At 37.2% G+C, this 17,344-nt stretch overlaps 1 protein-coding gene across 2 annotated transcripts in view; it reads right to left on the minus strand.

The window, feature by feature from the left end:
- The window catches only part of BRD1 (bromodomain containing 1), a 61,962-nt gene that overhangs the window by 42,017 nt on the left and 2,601 nt on the right, over positions 1-17,344 (minus strand). For both annotated transcript variants that reach the window (XM_009883644.1, XM_009883643.1), the window contains exon 2: positions 4,269-4,425. In XM_009883644.1, the coding sequence (XP_009881946.1) occupies positions 4,269-4,425 (157 nt within the window). The remainder of the gene's footprint in view (positions 1-4,268; positions 4,426-17,344) is intronic.

Raw genomic sequence — 17,344 nt, forward strand, 5'->3', positions numbered from 1 at the left:
TATGGGGACAGCCCCACTCCATGCAGGGACTATAACTTAATATGAGCCAAACAAAAATAGAATTACAGTGATGAAATTGGATCTTCATCAATACAATTAGTTTTATTAAGAACCTCTGCTGGCACTTGTATGCTAATCACTCAAAACCATCTCATGGTTGCAACTTGGGTTCTTACTGAAATCTTTGGTGCAAATCACAGAATGGTCAGGGTTGGAAGGGACCTCTGGAGATCATCTAGTCCAACAACCCTGCCACAGCACGGTCACCTACAACAGGTTGCACAGGACGGCGTACAGGTGGGTTTGGAATGTCTCCAGAGTGGAAGACTCCACAACCTCTCTGGGCAGCCTGTTCCAGTGCTCTGCCACCCTCAAGGAAAAGAAGTTCCTCCTCATGTTAAGATGGAACTTCCTATATTCAAGTTTGTGCCTGTTACCTCTTGTCCTATCACGGGGCACCACTGAAAAAAGACTGTTCCCATCCCCCTGGCACCCTCCCCTGAAGTATTTATAAGCATTAATAAGATCCCCCCCTAGTCTTCTTTTCTCTAGACTATAAAGACCCAAGTCCCTCAGTCTTTCCTCATAAGAGAGATGTTCAAATCCCCTAAACATCTTTGTTGCCCTTTGCTAGACAGTCTCCAGCAGTTCCCTGTCCTCCTTCTGAGATCAGTATCCTTCAGATACTGACTTCAGTCACCAGCATCTTCTACTTTGTTTCTCCAAACAGCAATTTTAAACCAACCTCACTCACTACAGCAGCAACAAGCTATTACACCTGAATTTCATGTCTTACTTTTATTCAAGCATTCTTTAAGTACAGAGAAAAACTAAACTAATGGGCACGTAAACTAGAGTATTGCCAACACCCTTCCTGAATTTCTAGGTGGAGACAGAAGTGGCAGTATAAACCATCCTTTCAGAGGGTTCCTTCTTCCTGCAGAAGGTGAGACAGTAAATCAGATCTTCTTGCCTGGTTTAGAACTGTTAGCTGATGTAACATCACCTTCAAAAGCATAACATAACTGTACTCTGAAACACATTAATTAGGAAGTCATTCTAAATTACAGGATGCTTCCTCCTTGCCAAATTTGTTGTAGTAAACAAATATTAAAGAGAGATCAACCTTGCCATCTTCCACCAAGAACCTCGAAACCATTTTCAGGGTTTTGGTTCCCCATCTTAACATTTCTTTTCCATTTAAGTCGTAGTAGTAGTAGTAGGAGGAGTAATAATAATAATAATAATAATAGTCTCCTCTGAATTTGTATTATATTAGCATTTATGTTGCTTTGATTGACTGAAAACCTGCTTAGGTTTCTTGATGTTCTGACCTCTCACATAAAATAAGGAAGAAGAATTTGCCTGTCTAGACTGAAAAAAAACAAAATAATCATCTGTATCTCAAAATTCTGAGGCGCTCTCACAACAATGTTGCCACAGCTGTTTAAAGTCTTCATGATGGTTTGGCTTATACTTGGAGTAACAAAGATGACTAATTCATCAAATACTTTGCAGTTATGACTACTTTCATATGTATGATAAATACATACTGAGGATGCTATGGAGAAAACAACGTCATACACAGGACACTTGCTACTCACTGGAAATCACTAACTACACATTTTTCATCAACAGAATATTTTAATACTCAGCTTTGCTTGAAACTCCCTTTTTCTTTTCAAAAGAAAAAGTTAATTTCAATTATAAGTTTTTAAGAATAAAGTCTAAGAAGAGCAACTTTTGTTGCACATGACTTCTGTGCTTGGTTTTATTATTTTTAAGGACTCAAGTTCACTGAAAAAAAAAAAAAGTCTATTATCTGAATACATTAATTTCAGCTATCATTAGGTAACTGCCAGATACCACTCTTCAGAATAAAAACTTCACAAACAGAATTAAAAGATTAATCAAAGATTAAAAGTAGAAGAGAAGTTATAACCAAAACCAGTATTAAAATGGAGTAATATAGAAGCAATGAAAGAAAGATAAACAAGTGAGCAATTTATATTCAAAGTTAATTCCACTTAAAAGGAATCCACCTAAACTCCACCTAAGAGGAATTTGAGCGTCTCAGCTATGAGGAAAGGCTGAGGTAGCTGGGCCCGTTCTGCCTGGAGAAGAAAAGGCTCGGGGGGGACCTCATCAGTGTATATTAATACCTGGAGGGAGGGTGCAAAGAGGATGGAGCCAGGGTCTTTTCAGTGGTGCCCAGTGACAGGACCAGAGGCAATGGGCACAAACTGAAACACACGAGCGTCCATCTGAATATCAGGAAACAGTTTTCTGTTACTGTGACAGTGACTGAGCATTGGAACAGGTTGCCCAGGGAGGCTGTAGAGTCTCCATCCTTGGAGATATTCAAAAGCTGTCTGGACGTGGTCCTGGGCAACCTGCTCTAAGTGGCCCTGCTTGAGCAATGGTGTTGGACTACATCACCTTGAAAAGGTCCCTTCCAACCTCAACTGTTCTGGGAATTATTAATTAGTTTTTTTCCTGAAAAGCTAAGAAATGAAACACACACAAAACAGTTCAAATAATTAGGGAGCACTGCTGATCACGGTATTTTTATCACTATATCAATTAATGACTTAATCAGCAAATAGCAACACAATTCAAACAAAAATAGTAATTAAACTTTAAAGAAAAAAGAAGAAAATCTCAATTCAATACAAGTAAATGAATATAAAATGCATTCTTAAGCTCTAGAGGCTATTTTACAGGAACAATTCCCCTGGAAGTCAAACACCTGGAGACTGGAAAGAACACAGCCAACTACATTTTCAATTCAACTAAAAAAGGTAACTGGGATGCAGACAGAATTTTCACACCATGATGCTTCACAGCATTTCAAGCTCTACACACATGGATCCATATACAGGATTCAAAAAAGAGGTTTTAATTATTTTTCAAAGCCACCCAGTGTCTTGAAACCAAAACAATAAAAGACTTGCCAAAATCGCATGTCACTGGACAGTTGTTCGTATTACAAAACTGGGAAGCAGAAGAGTACCGCTTTCTGAATCTGATACACATCTGGAGTGACTGTGTATCTGTTTTTCAGCAATTCTGGCTGTAAACGTGTACAACTTTTAACAACCTAGCTGTATTTTAGATAGGACGAGTTTTACTTGAACGAAAACCCCTCCTGGAATACTGAGTCCAGCTCTGGGGCCCCCAACATAAGGACATGGACCTGTTGGAGCAATTCCAGAGGAGGGCCATGAAGATAATCAGAGGTCTGGAGCACCTCCCCTATGAGGACAGGCTGAGAGAGTTGGGGCTGTTCAGCCTGGAGAAGAGAAGGCTCCGGGGAGACCTTACTGCAGCGTTCCAGTACCTAAAGGGGGCCTATGGGAAAGATGGAGAGGGACTCTTTATCAGGGAGCGTACTGACAGGATGAGGGCTAATGGTTTTAAGCTCAGAAAGGGTAGATTTGGGTGAGATAGTGGGAAGAGGGTCTTTACTGAGAGGGTGGTAAGATACTGGCATAGGTTGCCGAGAGAAGCTTTGGATGCCTCATCCCTTGCGGTGTTTGGGGCAGGCTGGATGGGGCTTCAGGCAACCTGGTCTAGTGGGCAGTGTCCCTGCCCATGGCAGGGGTGTTGGAACTAGATGATCTTTAAGGTCCCTTCCAACCCAAATCATTCTACGATTCTATGAAAATATCTACATAAATTTATGCTTGTCTACAATCCCACTTAACTATATCAACAGTGAACTAAAAGCTGAAACAGGTCTTTGAACGTCATCAACAACTTGCTCCTTGTTCTGTTAATACCAATAAGTATCTGAATTCCAAAACTGTAAACAAGTATGGTGTAACCTTTACTCTCTAAAAATCCTTGGTTTTCTCAGTTTTAAGTGTCAAAGACAACATTTGCTTTGCATCTTCTGATGAATTTAAAACAAAATTTATTTTTATCTTATTAACTCATAACACATTGAGCAATGAGTTCCAAAAAAAACCATAATCCTAGTCAATGAACAATGGTATTAAGGTAGTTTTGGTGACAGTATTTTTGTAAAACACTTAAGCCAAACAGAAAAACCCACACTTTTTTTTTCCTCATATCCCACAAATTTAAAAGGATTAGATAACGCCTGGTTTTCAATAGAGGTCATATACTTAAGAATAACGTAAAGAATTTACTCAGTGCTGAACCAGAGAAAGTTTTTACTCCGTGCTGTTTCCTTGTTCATTTTTTACCCCGTAACATAGAGATTTCCTGGTTTCTTCTTATAAGTAAAAAAGCATGTCACGTACCTGTTGTGTGTTTCTTTGTGACTGTAAACTGGACTGCAGCCTTCTCAACAGAGGAACACCATTCCTAGACAGTCTTTTAAGCAACCAGTAACTGTGCACTCGTTCAACAAACTGCTTCTTCCGCTGAATGGCCACCTGATTCATAATCTTATTTAATCTAAAATATGGAAAAACTGATATTGTATATTTTGCAGCAAAGCACAAAACGTATTTGTCTATGGAAGTTAAACAACAGATATATATGAATGTATAACATAACAGCAGTGATCATCATATTACTGATTTTTTTCAATAACATCCCTTTGATTACAATTATTTCTGAGCAGTAGATTACAATCAAATACATCTGCTTGATTCTAAAGTTTTTACCAAATACGTTAAGGTACTTTATAAAGTTAAAGGGTGTAATTTTTTTCATTATCTCCATACCAGTCATAGATTAGGACTGAGAATAAAGCTTTATACGCATTTCAGAATAGTTTTCCTATTGAAAATAAGATCAGAAATAAAGGTCTAAATCCCTACAGAAGTTTTCAGATCATTTGTTGCCATCGTCACACAGAAATAGTACCTTATTTTAAAAACAACACATCTTCAAACTTTTTACATAAAAACATGCAATAAAAAGCCTGTATGTATTACTCATCTACTAATACTAAAATTTTGGTAAATAAACCAAAAAAAATGTAACACTGAAGAACACTTATGATTTTACCCCAACACAAAAATATCTACAAAGAAAAGATGCGAGAGGACGATACAAACAGTTAAGCGAAGTATCTTGATTAAATAAACAGTATTTTCTCCAAGCTTGTTTTTTTAACAGATGCAAATACTGTTTACATATACTCTGTTTACAAATATTCTAGGAAAGTGCTATACGAACATCATACATAACAACCCTGACTCCTATTTTTTAGATAATGTCACATTAAAACATCCAAATCTCACACATGATGCTAACCTCTCGAAACTTACATTCAAAAAAAAGTTTATCTGAAACAAAGCTTCAACTCTCTGTGCCTACAGTATCTTGAAATCACAGCAAAAAATTCCAAAAAGAAAGTTGATGGTTGTAGAATGAAAAGGTTTTGCCTTTGTATGATATTGCAGGGTTTTGTCACTGATGGCAACCCTTGCTAAATTAACACAAGGTGCCCTGAGGCACCAACCACCTGTATTGTTAGGGGGATTGTTCATTTGTTTAGGGCAGGAGTGAGTTGGAGAGAGAAAAAGGGATTTCCCTGAGCTGGCTGTAAGAGTTACAGAAATGATAATATCAATGAACAGAAATCTGTTATTTCTTCACTCGGTATATTACTACCTGTAACAAAAATCAGTGATTTAATACCAAAATAGGCAAAATCAAATTCAAGAAGTGCCTGATTTGGAGAACACTATCATGAGGCTTTTAAATAAAAATCACAGACATATACATGTATTAGTATTTTTCTGCTTCTTCCCTTTTAATATTAGGAATAAAGCAGTTTCTCAGGTAAGGGATAGAAGAAAAGTAGTTAAATACCTAAACAAAATGTAAAGCTGTAAGTAAACCTTGGGTAAAATGATTTTTAAGAATAGCTGGGAAATCTGAATAATATTTTTCAGACAGACATGTAAGTGAGTTTATGCTGAGATCATCTATCCCTGGTTGTTTCTTCTGGGCTGCATAGAAGGTAAGGTGCAATAAGTCTACTCAGTGCTACACTAACTGTAGCTACAGGGCTTTCAGCCATCACAGGGTAAAGGCAGAGAAAACACAGGTTTTCTTCAAAAGACAGTGCCATCGTGTCCTTCAGTTCTTCAGTGACATTGTTTTTCAACTGATAACTAAGCCAGTTAGGCATTCTTGAAAAATTTTAGCTTAACTTAAAGCTTAGAAAGTCTGCAGATGGACTTAGAACTACCTTCTAAGTCTTCCACTGAAGGGCAGGGGCAGCCTCCACAATGACTTACTCAATGCAGAACAGACCTTGATGTGACCATATTAAACTTCAAACACAACAGAATTACAATTAATTATAGAATGCAATCAAAACCAAATAATTACTTTCACATCTCTCTCTCATAACAGCACAACCTACTGAACTGAGTCAAAAAACCCACAGTCAAATACATACCTATTTGGAAAGATCAGAGAATCATAACTTAACATGAACAAAGGTGCCTTGGCTTCATGCCCATCAGATGTGGCAAGACTAAGCAAACATCTTTAATTACAGCTTTAAGTACATTTGCCCATTCACATTCTATTCATAGATAATTATAATAGTAAAGTGCTAGAATAAGCTTCGGAAAAACATTCGTAGAAGATATTCTCCAACTTTTAAAATACAAACAAACAGAAGGTAATTTGGAGTGCAGAAACTACTTCACAACGAGTAGGAATCTACTCCTCCCTGCCTTCCCTCCAAATAAAACCAAACCAATACTGGCTGTTCATATTTCATTTAGACACCAGACTTTGGTAGTGGCAATATACCACCTATCACCCCTTAATTTCTCAAAATACAGAAGTCAGAGGCTCTTCACATGGCAGATATTTACATAGCTTCCACACTATGATCTTACTGATAAAATAAGGATGTTACATCTGCTGTTAGACCCTAAGAACCCACTAACTATAGCACAGTTCTTTGATCATCTTTTTGCTTAGTCAGACACTCCCAGGTAGACTTTTAGCGTCCAAAATGCTGCAAGTTTGGACAGACAATACAACCATTCTGGGGAAATAAGACAATTCATCCGCTGCTGCAGAACCCTAGAAGCAGCACAGACTGGGTATTGATTTTGAAGCTCCCACCCTTGACAGCACTGCCATACTGCGAACAAAGACACATCCAGCTGCAGTGAAATGGACCACAAGCATAAAACAGGTATGCACCAGTCTTGAACAAGTTCCTTTCTGCTACCTGAGCTTGAACTAAATTCTTAAATGTTGAAACTAAATTTTCAAACTAGAATTTTGAAATTCTTTGAGGCCTTACAGGAGTTTGCTGTACATTTCACTTCCTTTTTTTAAACAGAGAGATGTAATAAAAAAATACCAAAGAGAAAAAAAGTCTACATTTAAGGCAGGTAACGAGAGCTGTTATAAGACTTTATAAGTTTTGCAATCCAGGATCTGACTTGCACAAGACAGGATTAACTGATACACTACACTGACAAATAAATCCCCCGCGCAGAGGCAAGGCTTACGGAACTTAGGTCACCTCCCAGAACTACACAAGACATCTCAGCAAAGGCACTTTTTTGCTAAGGTATCTGTCCACCCTAGAACTTCTTCCAAGTATAACAGCTTTCTGTAGTGTTTTATTTTCTAATGGCAAGTCAACCATAGTAAGTACTGGGAGAAAAAAAAAAAAAGTCAGATATTTAAAACGCACACTTAATACAAGTGTATCAATTGAACCTGTGCCTTCTCTTCAGAAAAAATAGACTAATCTCATTGCAATGAGCAATCTCATTACTGAATAATTTTTTATATCTCTGTTAAGATTGCCAAATAAGTGCAAGACTACTACTGAAGACAGCTCGCAGAGAAGAGAAAGTAGGAACATACATCTGGAAGACACTACCAGAGTTATGGTCTCCTCTATCACAACTGACTTCAGACGTGCAGGGGAAAAAGAGCCACAACTATAGCAACTACAGAAAGCAAGCAGGGAGACAAGAAGTGTTCTTGCTACCCAAGTTCCGCATAGAACAGAGAATTTGTTAAGACAAAATTCCCAAGGAGCATTCAGAAACTGACCATGTTAATTTGAAAATTCTTAAAAAGGTGGCTGTGCTCCCATGAAATTCAGTAGCTGCTGTGATATATATAACTGGTCCCATAAAAGAAGCATTACGTTCCAAGACTACACAGATGTCAAAACATTTTTCAGAACTGTTTTATTTGTGCCACAGGCAACTGAGAAAACCAGTACTACTTCTCTTCCCCAGCCCCATTTGTATCCAACTGTAAAGCACTGTGACGCATGCTACAAACATGATACGGAGGTATCGTACAATTCCCTGCTTGTCTTTAAAAAAGGAAAGGTCCCTTTTCAACTGAAGCTTTCAAATAGCACCTGCAGTTCCCAGCCTGAAACTACAGTTTAGGATGAACTCTAAATTATGGCATTAAAAATAGGCTGCATTTACAAAAGCAACAGAAGGATGAGGAGAGGAAACTGGTTTGTTTCCAAAGGGTAAGACAGACTCAAACAATTCTATTTAAAATGTAAGTTAATATACAACAGCTTTGGTGATAAATTGTAATTTACCGACTGCTCTACTCTAACCCTCTCCTCAGACAGAGACATTTGATGGATAATCTACCCTGCAAAAGGTGATACTCTTAATGCACTGGTCAAAGCATTCAGAGATAGCTGGGTGTTACCCAGTCCTGTGTTTCCTCATCTTTCAGATAAACACATAAAATAATTTTTGTCAACATAAGAGATGTGCTCTTGTCATATTAGCAATCTCACAGCTTTCTTCTTCCTACTCACAACTGCTTTCCTCTCCCTGTTTCAGTTACATGTCACTGTGGCAACTACAGCAACTGGTTACAAGAAAAAAGAAAGTGAAAACAGTATTTCTGGTGACTAAATATGTGGCAGTTCAACATAACAAAGGCAACGAGACAGAAATCAGCCACTTTTCTATTAATCATCATTAAATGCTCCACAGACTATACATGCTTTTTAACCTCATAAATATAATGTTAGTATTATAATATATGAAGACTTCTATAGCATCTCTCCATTCTCATGTTTTCAAAATGTAGACTAGAGAGGAAATTTCCCCAAGTATGTCATTTTGCCAGTATTACTATAGTAACTCAGGCAGAAGGAACTAAGTACGAAAATCCACAAGATTAAGTAAGATCACATACACGCTAATACCAATCAATTTTTAAACCCGAACTAAACCTAGTATTTTAATTACCATACTTGGCCTGAGCCTCTAGTTTCAGCAGTTTGTTGTTTTGCATCTTCCTTTATCCAATATAGCTGTATTAAAGGTACATACAAAAGACTAGCAAAACTAAATTATACTCTAAAATTTTATTTAGTAACATTAAAATAGCAGTTTCTCTAAAGTAATACCCATAACCAATCAAATGATGTTCCACTCCACAGGGCAAATAAAATACTCATATTTTCAAACACAAAGATTGCAGACATGTTTCCAAAACCCGTCAGAAAAAAAAAAAAACATTAAAAATATAAATTGAACAAATTGTAACAAGCAAACTGAGTTTCAAGAACATTTGAATTTTCAACCCTTGCTCAGCAAAGCTCCACAGAACATACTGAGATTCATAAGAAGCAGAAAAGACACAAAAATTACCTACAAACAATTATAGTAATTCCACTGACACTAACTTATTCCACTAACTAACAGAATAAAAAGCTATGAAAGTGACTATTTTGGGAATCAGAATTAAATCTGTGGCCTTGCCAACTATTCCTCCTAGCTCCATATCCAAAATCTTCAGCTTTCGAAGATGAGAAAGCCTGCTTGAATAGATGAAACCCTACTCTTCTCACAGAGAACCTTTGGCAGCAACTGCCTATCAGTGTAAAACTTGCCTCTCAATATACTACTTTTTTTTTTTAAACAGTGGATTGAGACAGTTTTGTTGCTATGTCTGTATTTGTTATCCCCTCCTTCAATAAAAAAAAAATAAATCAACTTACTATGCAATTGCTTAACTATAAAAAGAACCAAGAAAACCCTTTTGATGAGCTTTAAACACAACACAGGTAGATGATTAACTGTGTAAAAATGGAGTTCATTTGCATGTCTTTATTTCCTTTTGACAGAGGATAAGGTTAAGGCTTCTTTTGTAACTAGCAGAAGTCAGCTATGTACCCAACAGGGTACACAACAAATCCTGAAAAGACCGACAATGATTTCATTTAAACTTCTGCGCAACACAAGTCTGCAGAATCCCCATGTGACAAATACATACTTTCCTAATGATAACTACTTTCCAGCTTTTGTATTGAAAATTTGAAGAAATGGGAACGTCCGTTCCCGAATCACTTCCCCCAGCAGTCTGACACAGTGTTCAATCCCCTTCATAGTTATTTCTTTTTGTCTGTATGTTTTAAAATTCTACGTATTGCATTTGCCTTTCTCTGCTAGGTTGAGAATTCAACAGTATATATTTTATCTACTGATATATCTTCTGAAGGCTGAAAGTCTCTCCAGGTTCCTACTCTTCATCCTACATTTATTCATATTTAAGTAATATTTGATTTTGACTGAACATGTCGGAAGCACTTTTTTTTTGCTTCACATGACTGTGAAACCAGGCATCTATTTTTTGACTTGAGCTTGTAAAATTTTTCTTGGACAGGGAAGTAGAATATTGAACTCGTGAGTTAAGAAAATGCTATGTTATTTCAGTCAATACTCCATTAGTTATCACAGATTACTTTGTTCCTAGTCTAACAATTAAGTTTATGATCTTCTAAACCTTTGGATAAGGAAAAAAGCAACACAACAAAAAAACCCTCCACCCTGTCACACTGGAAAACCTCCTTAGTCTTCTCAGAAAAACCACATGCATAGATTTAGTGCTGCCACTTCCTATGCATAATATTGAGTTATGACTTTTCCTTAAAATTACTCAAAATATTTTTCTGTGCTTCATTTTTTGCAGTAGTCATAACCATAGCACATATGAATTTGAAATCTAATCTCAAAAGTCTAAGTTCACATCAGCAAAAGATACAGTATTAATCAAAAACCACCTTTTTATCTGTGATAAAAGAAATCTCAGTATTTGTCTACTAATTTTTGTGCAGTCTGTAACTTGATTATTGGAAAAAAAAAAAAACCTGCCAGGAGACAGTTCTTCAGACAATGCATTCTGATAATCATGTTTTTGTATGGCACATACAAGACACAACACCCTCTAGCTGCCACCAAAAAAAAAAAAAAATCTAATGAAAGTTCATGTAATGGGTGAAACTTAGAAGTACTGAAAAATAAAAACACATTAATTTTGGTCTTCATAACTGCGTTACCACATATATAATCATTGTGGACTGAAACCCTTAGAGGACACACCACTGATGCACCTTACGGAAATATCCAACATACTCATTTCTGTTCTAAGCTTCTTTGCTCTCTGCATGCAAAATAAACAGAAAAAAAAAATAAAAATGTATGTACAGCGTATTCCTGTATCCATTTTGTAAAAAGGGCATACTTAAATATGAGACAGCACTTCTGTCCTCTGGATTTTTAGAGGGAGGAATTATCCCTCAGACATCAACCAACATGTGGCTTTTAATATCAGATATACAAGTATCTTCCCTATTACTTTTATTCAAAATCAGCCCTTTTACAACCTACTAAATGTCACACTTTCTCAAACACATTAACTCTTATTTAATAAGCCAACCAGAGTCAAGACACACTAGCTTGAAAACAAAGCTCTAAAGTTACCCTATTTTATTTTATTTAAATACCACTGAGGCAAAGCTAGTGAACACTGTAGTAGCTCTTTTCTTGATTTAGGCAAAATTATTGTCTTATTTAAGCAAAGAGGTCAAGATGACACCAGCAGTAGTTTCCACATGTATCACAAAGGTTTTGAAGCTAATCAATCTCACAAGAAACATCAGTGGACGATGACAGCGAGCATCCCCTTCCACTTTGTCTAGGTGACTCCATCATCTAATTATTAGGCCCAGCCATAATGGATACCTACATCATGCTCTCCTGTAATTAAAGTAAGTATTTCCACATGATTTTATGAAAGTATACATACATTCATATTCAAGGATAAACAGCTAACATACAAAAGTCTGGATTTATTCAGCTTTCAATTTTTTTGAATCTCTGGCTCTAGTAGTATTTTTTCAATGGCTTTTTTATCCCTAATTTTAAGCAACATTTCTTAATTCTTTCCCCTTCACTTAAAAACTTTCTGAAGGTATTAAAAATAATAAAAAAAAAAAAAAAACAACAGCACCTTAAAAAAAACCCCATTACCATAAATCCCTAAAAGAAAACCACGAGCCATATATATGATTAAAAAGTATCATCTGTGAATCACAGAACGGTCAGGGTTGGAAGGGACCTCTGGAGACCATCTAGTCCAACCCCCCCGCCAGAGCAGGGTCACCTACAACAGGTCGCACAGGACGGCATCCAGGTGGGTTTGGAATGTCTCCAGAGTGGAAGACTCCACAACCTCTCTGGGCAGCCTGTGCCAGTGCTCTGCCACCCTCAAAGAAAAGAAGTTCCTCCTCATGTTAAGATAGAACTTCCTATGTTCAAGTTTGTGCCTGTTACCCCTCGTCCTATCACTGGGCACCACTGAAAAAAGACTGTTCCTATCCACCTTGCACCCTCCCTTTAGGTATTTGTAAGCATTGATAAGATCCCCCCCCCAATCTTCCTTTCTCTAAACTAAAGAGACCCAAGTCCCTCAGCCTTTCCTCATATGAGAGATGTTCAAATCCCATAAACATCTTTGTAGCCCTTTGCTGGACCCTCTCCAGAAGATCCCTATCTTTCTTAAACTGGGGAGCCCAGAACTGGACATAGTACTCCAGATGTGGCTTCACGAGGGCAGAGTGGAGGGGGACGATGACCTCCCTCGACCTGCTGGCCACGGTCTTCTTGTTGCACCCCAGGATGCCATTGGCCTTCTTGGCCACCAGGGCACATTGCTGGCTCATGGTCGTTCTGTTGTCCACCAGGACTCCCAGGTCCACCTCCACAGAGCTGCTCTCCAGCAGGTCAGCCCCCAACGTGTACTGACGCATGGGGTTATTCCTCCCCAGATGCAGTACCCTACACTTGCCCTTGTCGAATTTCATAAGGTTTCTCTCCACCCAACTCTCCAGCCTGTCCAGGTCACGCTGTAAAGCGGCACAGCCTTCTGGCGTGTCAGCCACTATGCATGCAGACTAACAGTGTCTCAAAGGCCTTGTGAATGTTCCTTTCTGTTTGTGTAGTGTTTCATAGTGATGTTCATTTATTTTTCTGGTCCACAGTTCATTTTAGAGATGATCAAGATTCCTGTGTCAAGATAACAAGACTACATCTAATTATTTGGTAAGAAAGTTCAGGATAGTTCAACTAGACATATTATAAAACAAAAGGAAACACTGGTTCTTCCTTGAGACATACAGTAACAGAAATCCAGTTTTACTACCAGGAGAAATATGCATTCTGGTAAAAGCAAAGGTCAACACAGAAAAATCAGTTAATGTGCAGCACATAAATGTTGATTTCTAAAGACAGCTTTTTTTAAGAAACGCAGCAATTTTTGCTCTCAGTTATCTGCCCACCACTTACCTAGTTCCACAAGAATCTTTTAATTATCTTTCAATAATATGATGCAACACAACTGACGCATACAATATGGAAAACAAGTGTAATACCTCATTCCTACTTATTATGTGAGGCTTTTTTTTGTTGTTCTCTGTACAAGTACATTTCAAACACTTTCTGCTTTCTTAATTTCAGACACTACAAATATACCATGTAGAAACCGAAACTAAAGATAAAAGCAAATATTTATATACTTTAAAATGTCTGCTTCCCCTTACAGCAATACTTTCATGAATGGTATTTTAATAAAATAGGTTACACTGGATCTCAGTGTGTATTTTAAAAATACTGAAGATTAAATATTTTATATCACATTCAATTTCCCCCCAATAGCCACAATACCCTAGTTTCACAACATTTTTAAAGAACGTGAATATTGACACTGGCTTTGCTTTTCACAAAGCGATCACGTTTTAAATGCTTCTTTCAACACACAAGATCAAGAGATTACACCAAAATTATGTTATTTGTACTAAAGAATCGAGTACTCAAAAGTCAGAGAAAACATATAGTTTTCACAGCTAACACTGCAACTTTTCTCTGTTGTGTATCCATCCTACTCACTGGATAAGGCAGCAGTTATAAAGGACGAGGATGAGCAGCAACAGCAGGGGGAGGGGGGAATCCACGAGAAATAGAGCACAGAGTCAGTACAACACAACAAACAAAGAAGCAGCTAGATATAGATTGTCAAGTCAGTCCTTAAAGTTAGGATTTCCTAACTTGGAAATTCTGGACCTGCAACATAAATAAAATACTTTTACTATTTTATTAGGGAAAAAAAAAAATCATTTATCTACTAGGCAAAATTCAACCATCACACATCCACCAGTGGAATGCAAACGCTGCAAGAACAAATTTGCCCCTGTCTGCAAACGAGCTGGTGGCAACAGAAGGCCACTTTTCTGATGACTATTTGCCCACAGGTGCTGCCCATCCCTCCCGTACGGAGGAACAGTTTGAGGGAGTGCCCTACGCCACTCGCCGCCCCCACCACACAGCTGCTCTGACACTTCCCACAAACATGTCACTTTCAGACTAAGCTCATTTCTGCCTTTTCAACAACAACAACAAAAACAGCTGATGAATGCAAGGAATACAAAATAAGCAACAACATCATATATTTATATTTTATATTTCAAGAAAAAATGAATGGAATTTCCCAGTAAAGAGATAACACACTTCTGTGCCCAGAAAACCTGATGCAAATCGTATATGCATAAGGAGTTTCACGGTGGTCCCATATACTATTCCAAACACTAAGCAAGTTACTAAGAAGTCACCACCCATGGCACTGAAACCTCTAACATGACCTCCTGCACCTTTGGAATGGATCCTTAGGTATAGACTTTCCAAAACACTTAGGCAACAGGATAGATTTAAAACAAATGAAAAATAAACATCAACAAAACAAAAACAGCAACAAAAAAAAAACCCAAACAACCAAACAAAAAGAAAAAAACAACAACAAAAAATAAGAGGAATGGTTAAAAACTTCTGATCCTAAGCTGTTCAATCAGTAGTTCACAGATGATAGCCTGAGAGGCCACAAAATTAGATTACAAATGACCTTAGAGGATGACGTCTGCATAGGAAATTCTGGTAACTGAAAAGCGTACATCTCTCAAAACCATTCAAGGCAGTAGCAGAGAAACCTGACCTACAGATAAGCTGATACAGAAATTCATGAGCTATCGAGTCGTGTAGAAATGATCAAGTATGTTGTTTTCCACCAGTCTTTTTAACATAACCTGAACATTAAGATAGGTGTTTCAGAAAACAGAATTATGACAAACGGTGTTATTAAAATGCCCAGTCTTTCATATACATTCACTATTCAGGTAAGGAAACAGCATACAATCCTTCCACCTTAAACTAAACATAAACGGCCAGAGGGTTTTCCTCAAGCTTCAGCAGGTGTGCTCAGAGGCCACATCCACCAAATACTTTCCTCCTCACTATAATCTTCCTATTTCTGTACTTCTCCAGCTACTAACTCTAAAGAACCAGCTCTATGCCAAGGAGACATAGAGTCTAGTTATTAATCATTAAGAAAGTAAACCAAACAAAACTTCTTGATGTGTGCCTCAACTTCCAGAGATGTTGGAAACATGTGCATTTCAAATTCTTCAGGAAAAAAGCACTACTGTTTAAACACTGACTGTATATGTTTCTTCTCTGATACTTCAAATACCTTAACTGCTCTTCCTTGAGATCTCTGGAAAGGCAAACCGTGTTTCAGCTCCAAGGGAAAAAAGCACATTAAAAAACACATTAGAGAAAAGGAATCATTTTAACGAAGACTGCTGTGAAATGATCCACAGCATTCATTGTTAGTTTATGGGTATGTATTTAACTCCCATACACACACACACAAGTTTTTCTAAAGGAAAAAAAAAAAGCCAAAGAAAATTAGACAACTGAGATTTGGGTCTGCAGCATAATCTTTTTTCCTTTTAATATGCCCATTTCTGTTTTGCTTTCAGGTATTAGTTTTGTAGGACTAAGCACATACACATTACAAAGAGTACTTAAGAGTCTCCCTCAGCTGAAGACAAGCAATTTATAATAAAGCTCAACTTTAGAACAGTTTTAAACTGTGCCTATTTTTTACACTTCTGATATAGAATATAGGAACTTGTGTCCAGTAACATGACACCAAGCATAAATAGAAGAGGTGAATCTCTCTGCAGTCTTGAAAATAAATTTAGTAGTTATTAAAAAAAAAAAAAAAAAGGAAAAAAAAAGAAAAAAGTCTTTCTACGTCTGTCATCTAATGACACTGTTAAAAAGAAAAAAAGAAAATACCAAACTGATGATAATACCTTTTTAGGGTCTGGCTTTTATGAAAGTTACCTATGGGAAGAATTGCCAGAGGTACAACTGAGAACATACATTCTAATCCTCAACTCTCACTTAGTTGATGTTATTTCTTACTTTGCCTTAAAACAAAACACACTACACCACCAATCAGGATTGTCCTAATTAAGACAGAGTCAAATTCTTTTCTATGAACTACCCCCTCCCATGGAAAACAGTAGCTCTTTAAATAATAGTAGTAGTTGTGTACCGTCAACTTAAGCTTTTCTGCAGAGCATCACTAAACAAAAATACCATTTTACCAAGCAAATTGTAACAGAGAACAGTGCCATCAATCTGATGTTTGTAAACACCACACAGGAGCTAAAGGCAGTTTGTCAAAGTCAGTCAGGGAGTAACTCCTTACATTAATAAAACTTATTATGGGAAAGGACTGCAGTCCCAAAACACGTCTTCATTTAAGATAAATTTAACCAGCCTTAATTGTCCATTACCTGAGACTTGGGAGTCAGCTTTCAAAAAAAGCATCATTTACCTGTATTATTTTAATAGCCTTCACTGCCTGGGGATTCAGAGTCCTGTCATAGTAGAAACAATGAACCTGCACGTGAAGTTGTGCCTGTTTTGAGTAACTTTCTACTATTCTTAAATCAGTAAGAATTTAATTCAAGGGGTAAACAAACATACTGATGTTGTAAATGCTAGAAACAAACAAAAAAAAAACTTCATAAAGACAAACCTGGTTTTAGTCCCAGTTGTCCAATTTTGTATTTCTCAGCCCAGTATATTATGTCTGAAACATTCAGCAAAACCAAACTTGTATCTTTCTACCACAGAGATTTGTCACTGCTCAAATCCCAGAAACAAATTATTTCCACTGTTGAAATGCATTATACCTCAGTTTA

The sequence above is a fragment of the Charadrius vociferus genome, unplaced genomic scaffold (genome assembly GCF_000708025.1).
Source record: "Charadrius vociferus isolate BGI_N301 unplaced genomic scaffold, ASM70802v2 scaffold43, whole genome shotgun sequence".
NCBI lineage: Eukaryota > Metazoa > Chordata > Aves > Charadriiformes > Charadriidae > Charadrius > Charadrius vociferus.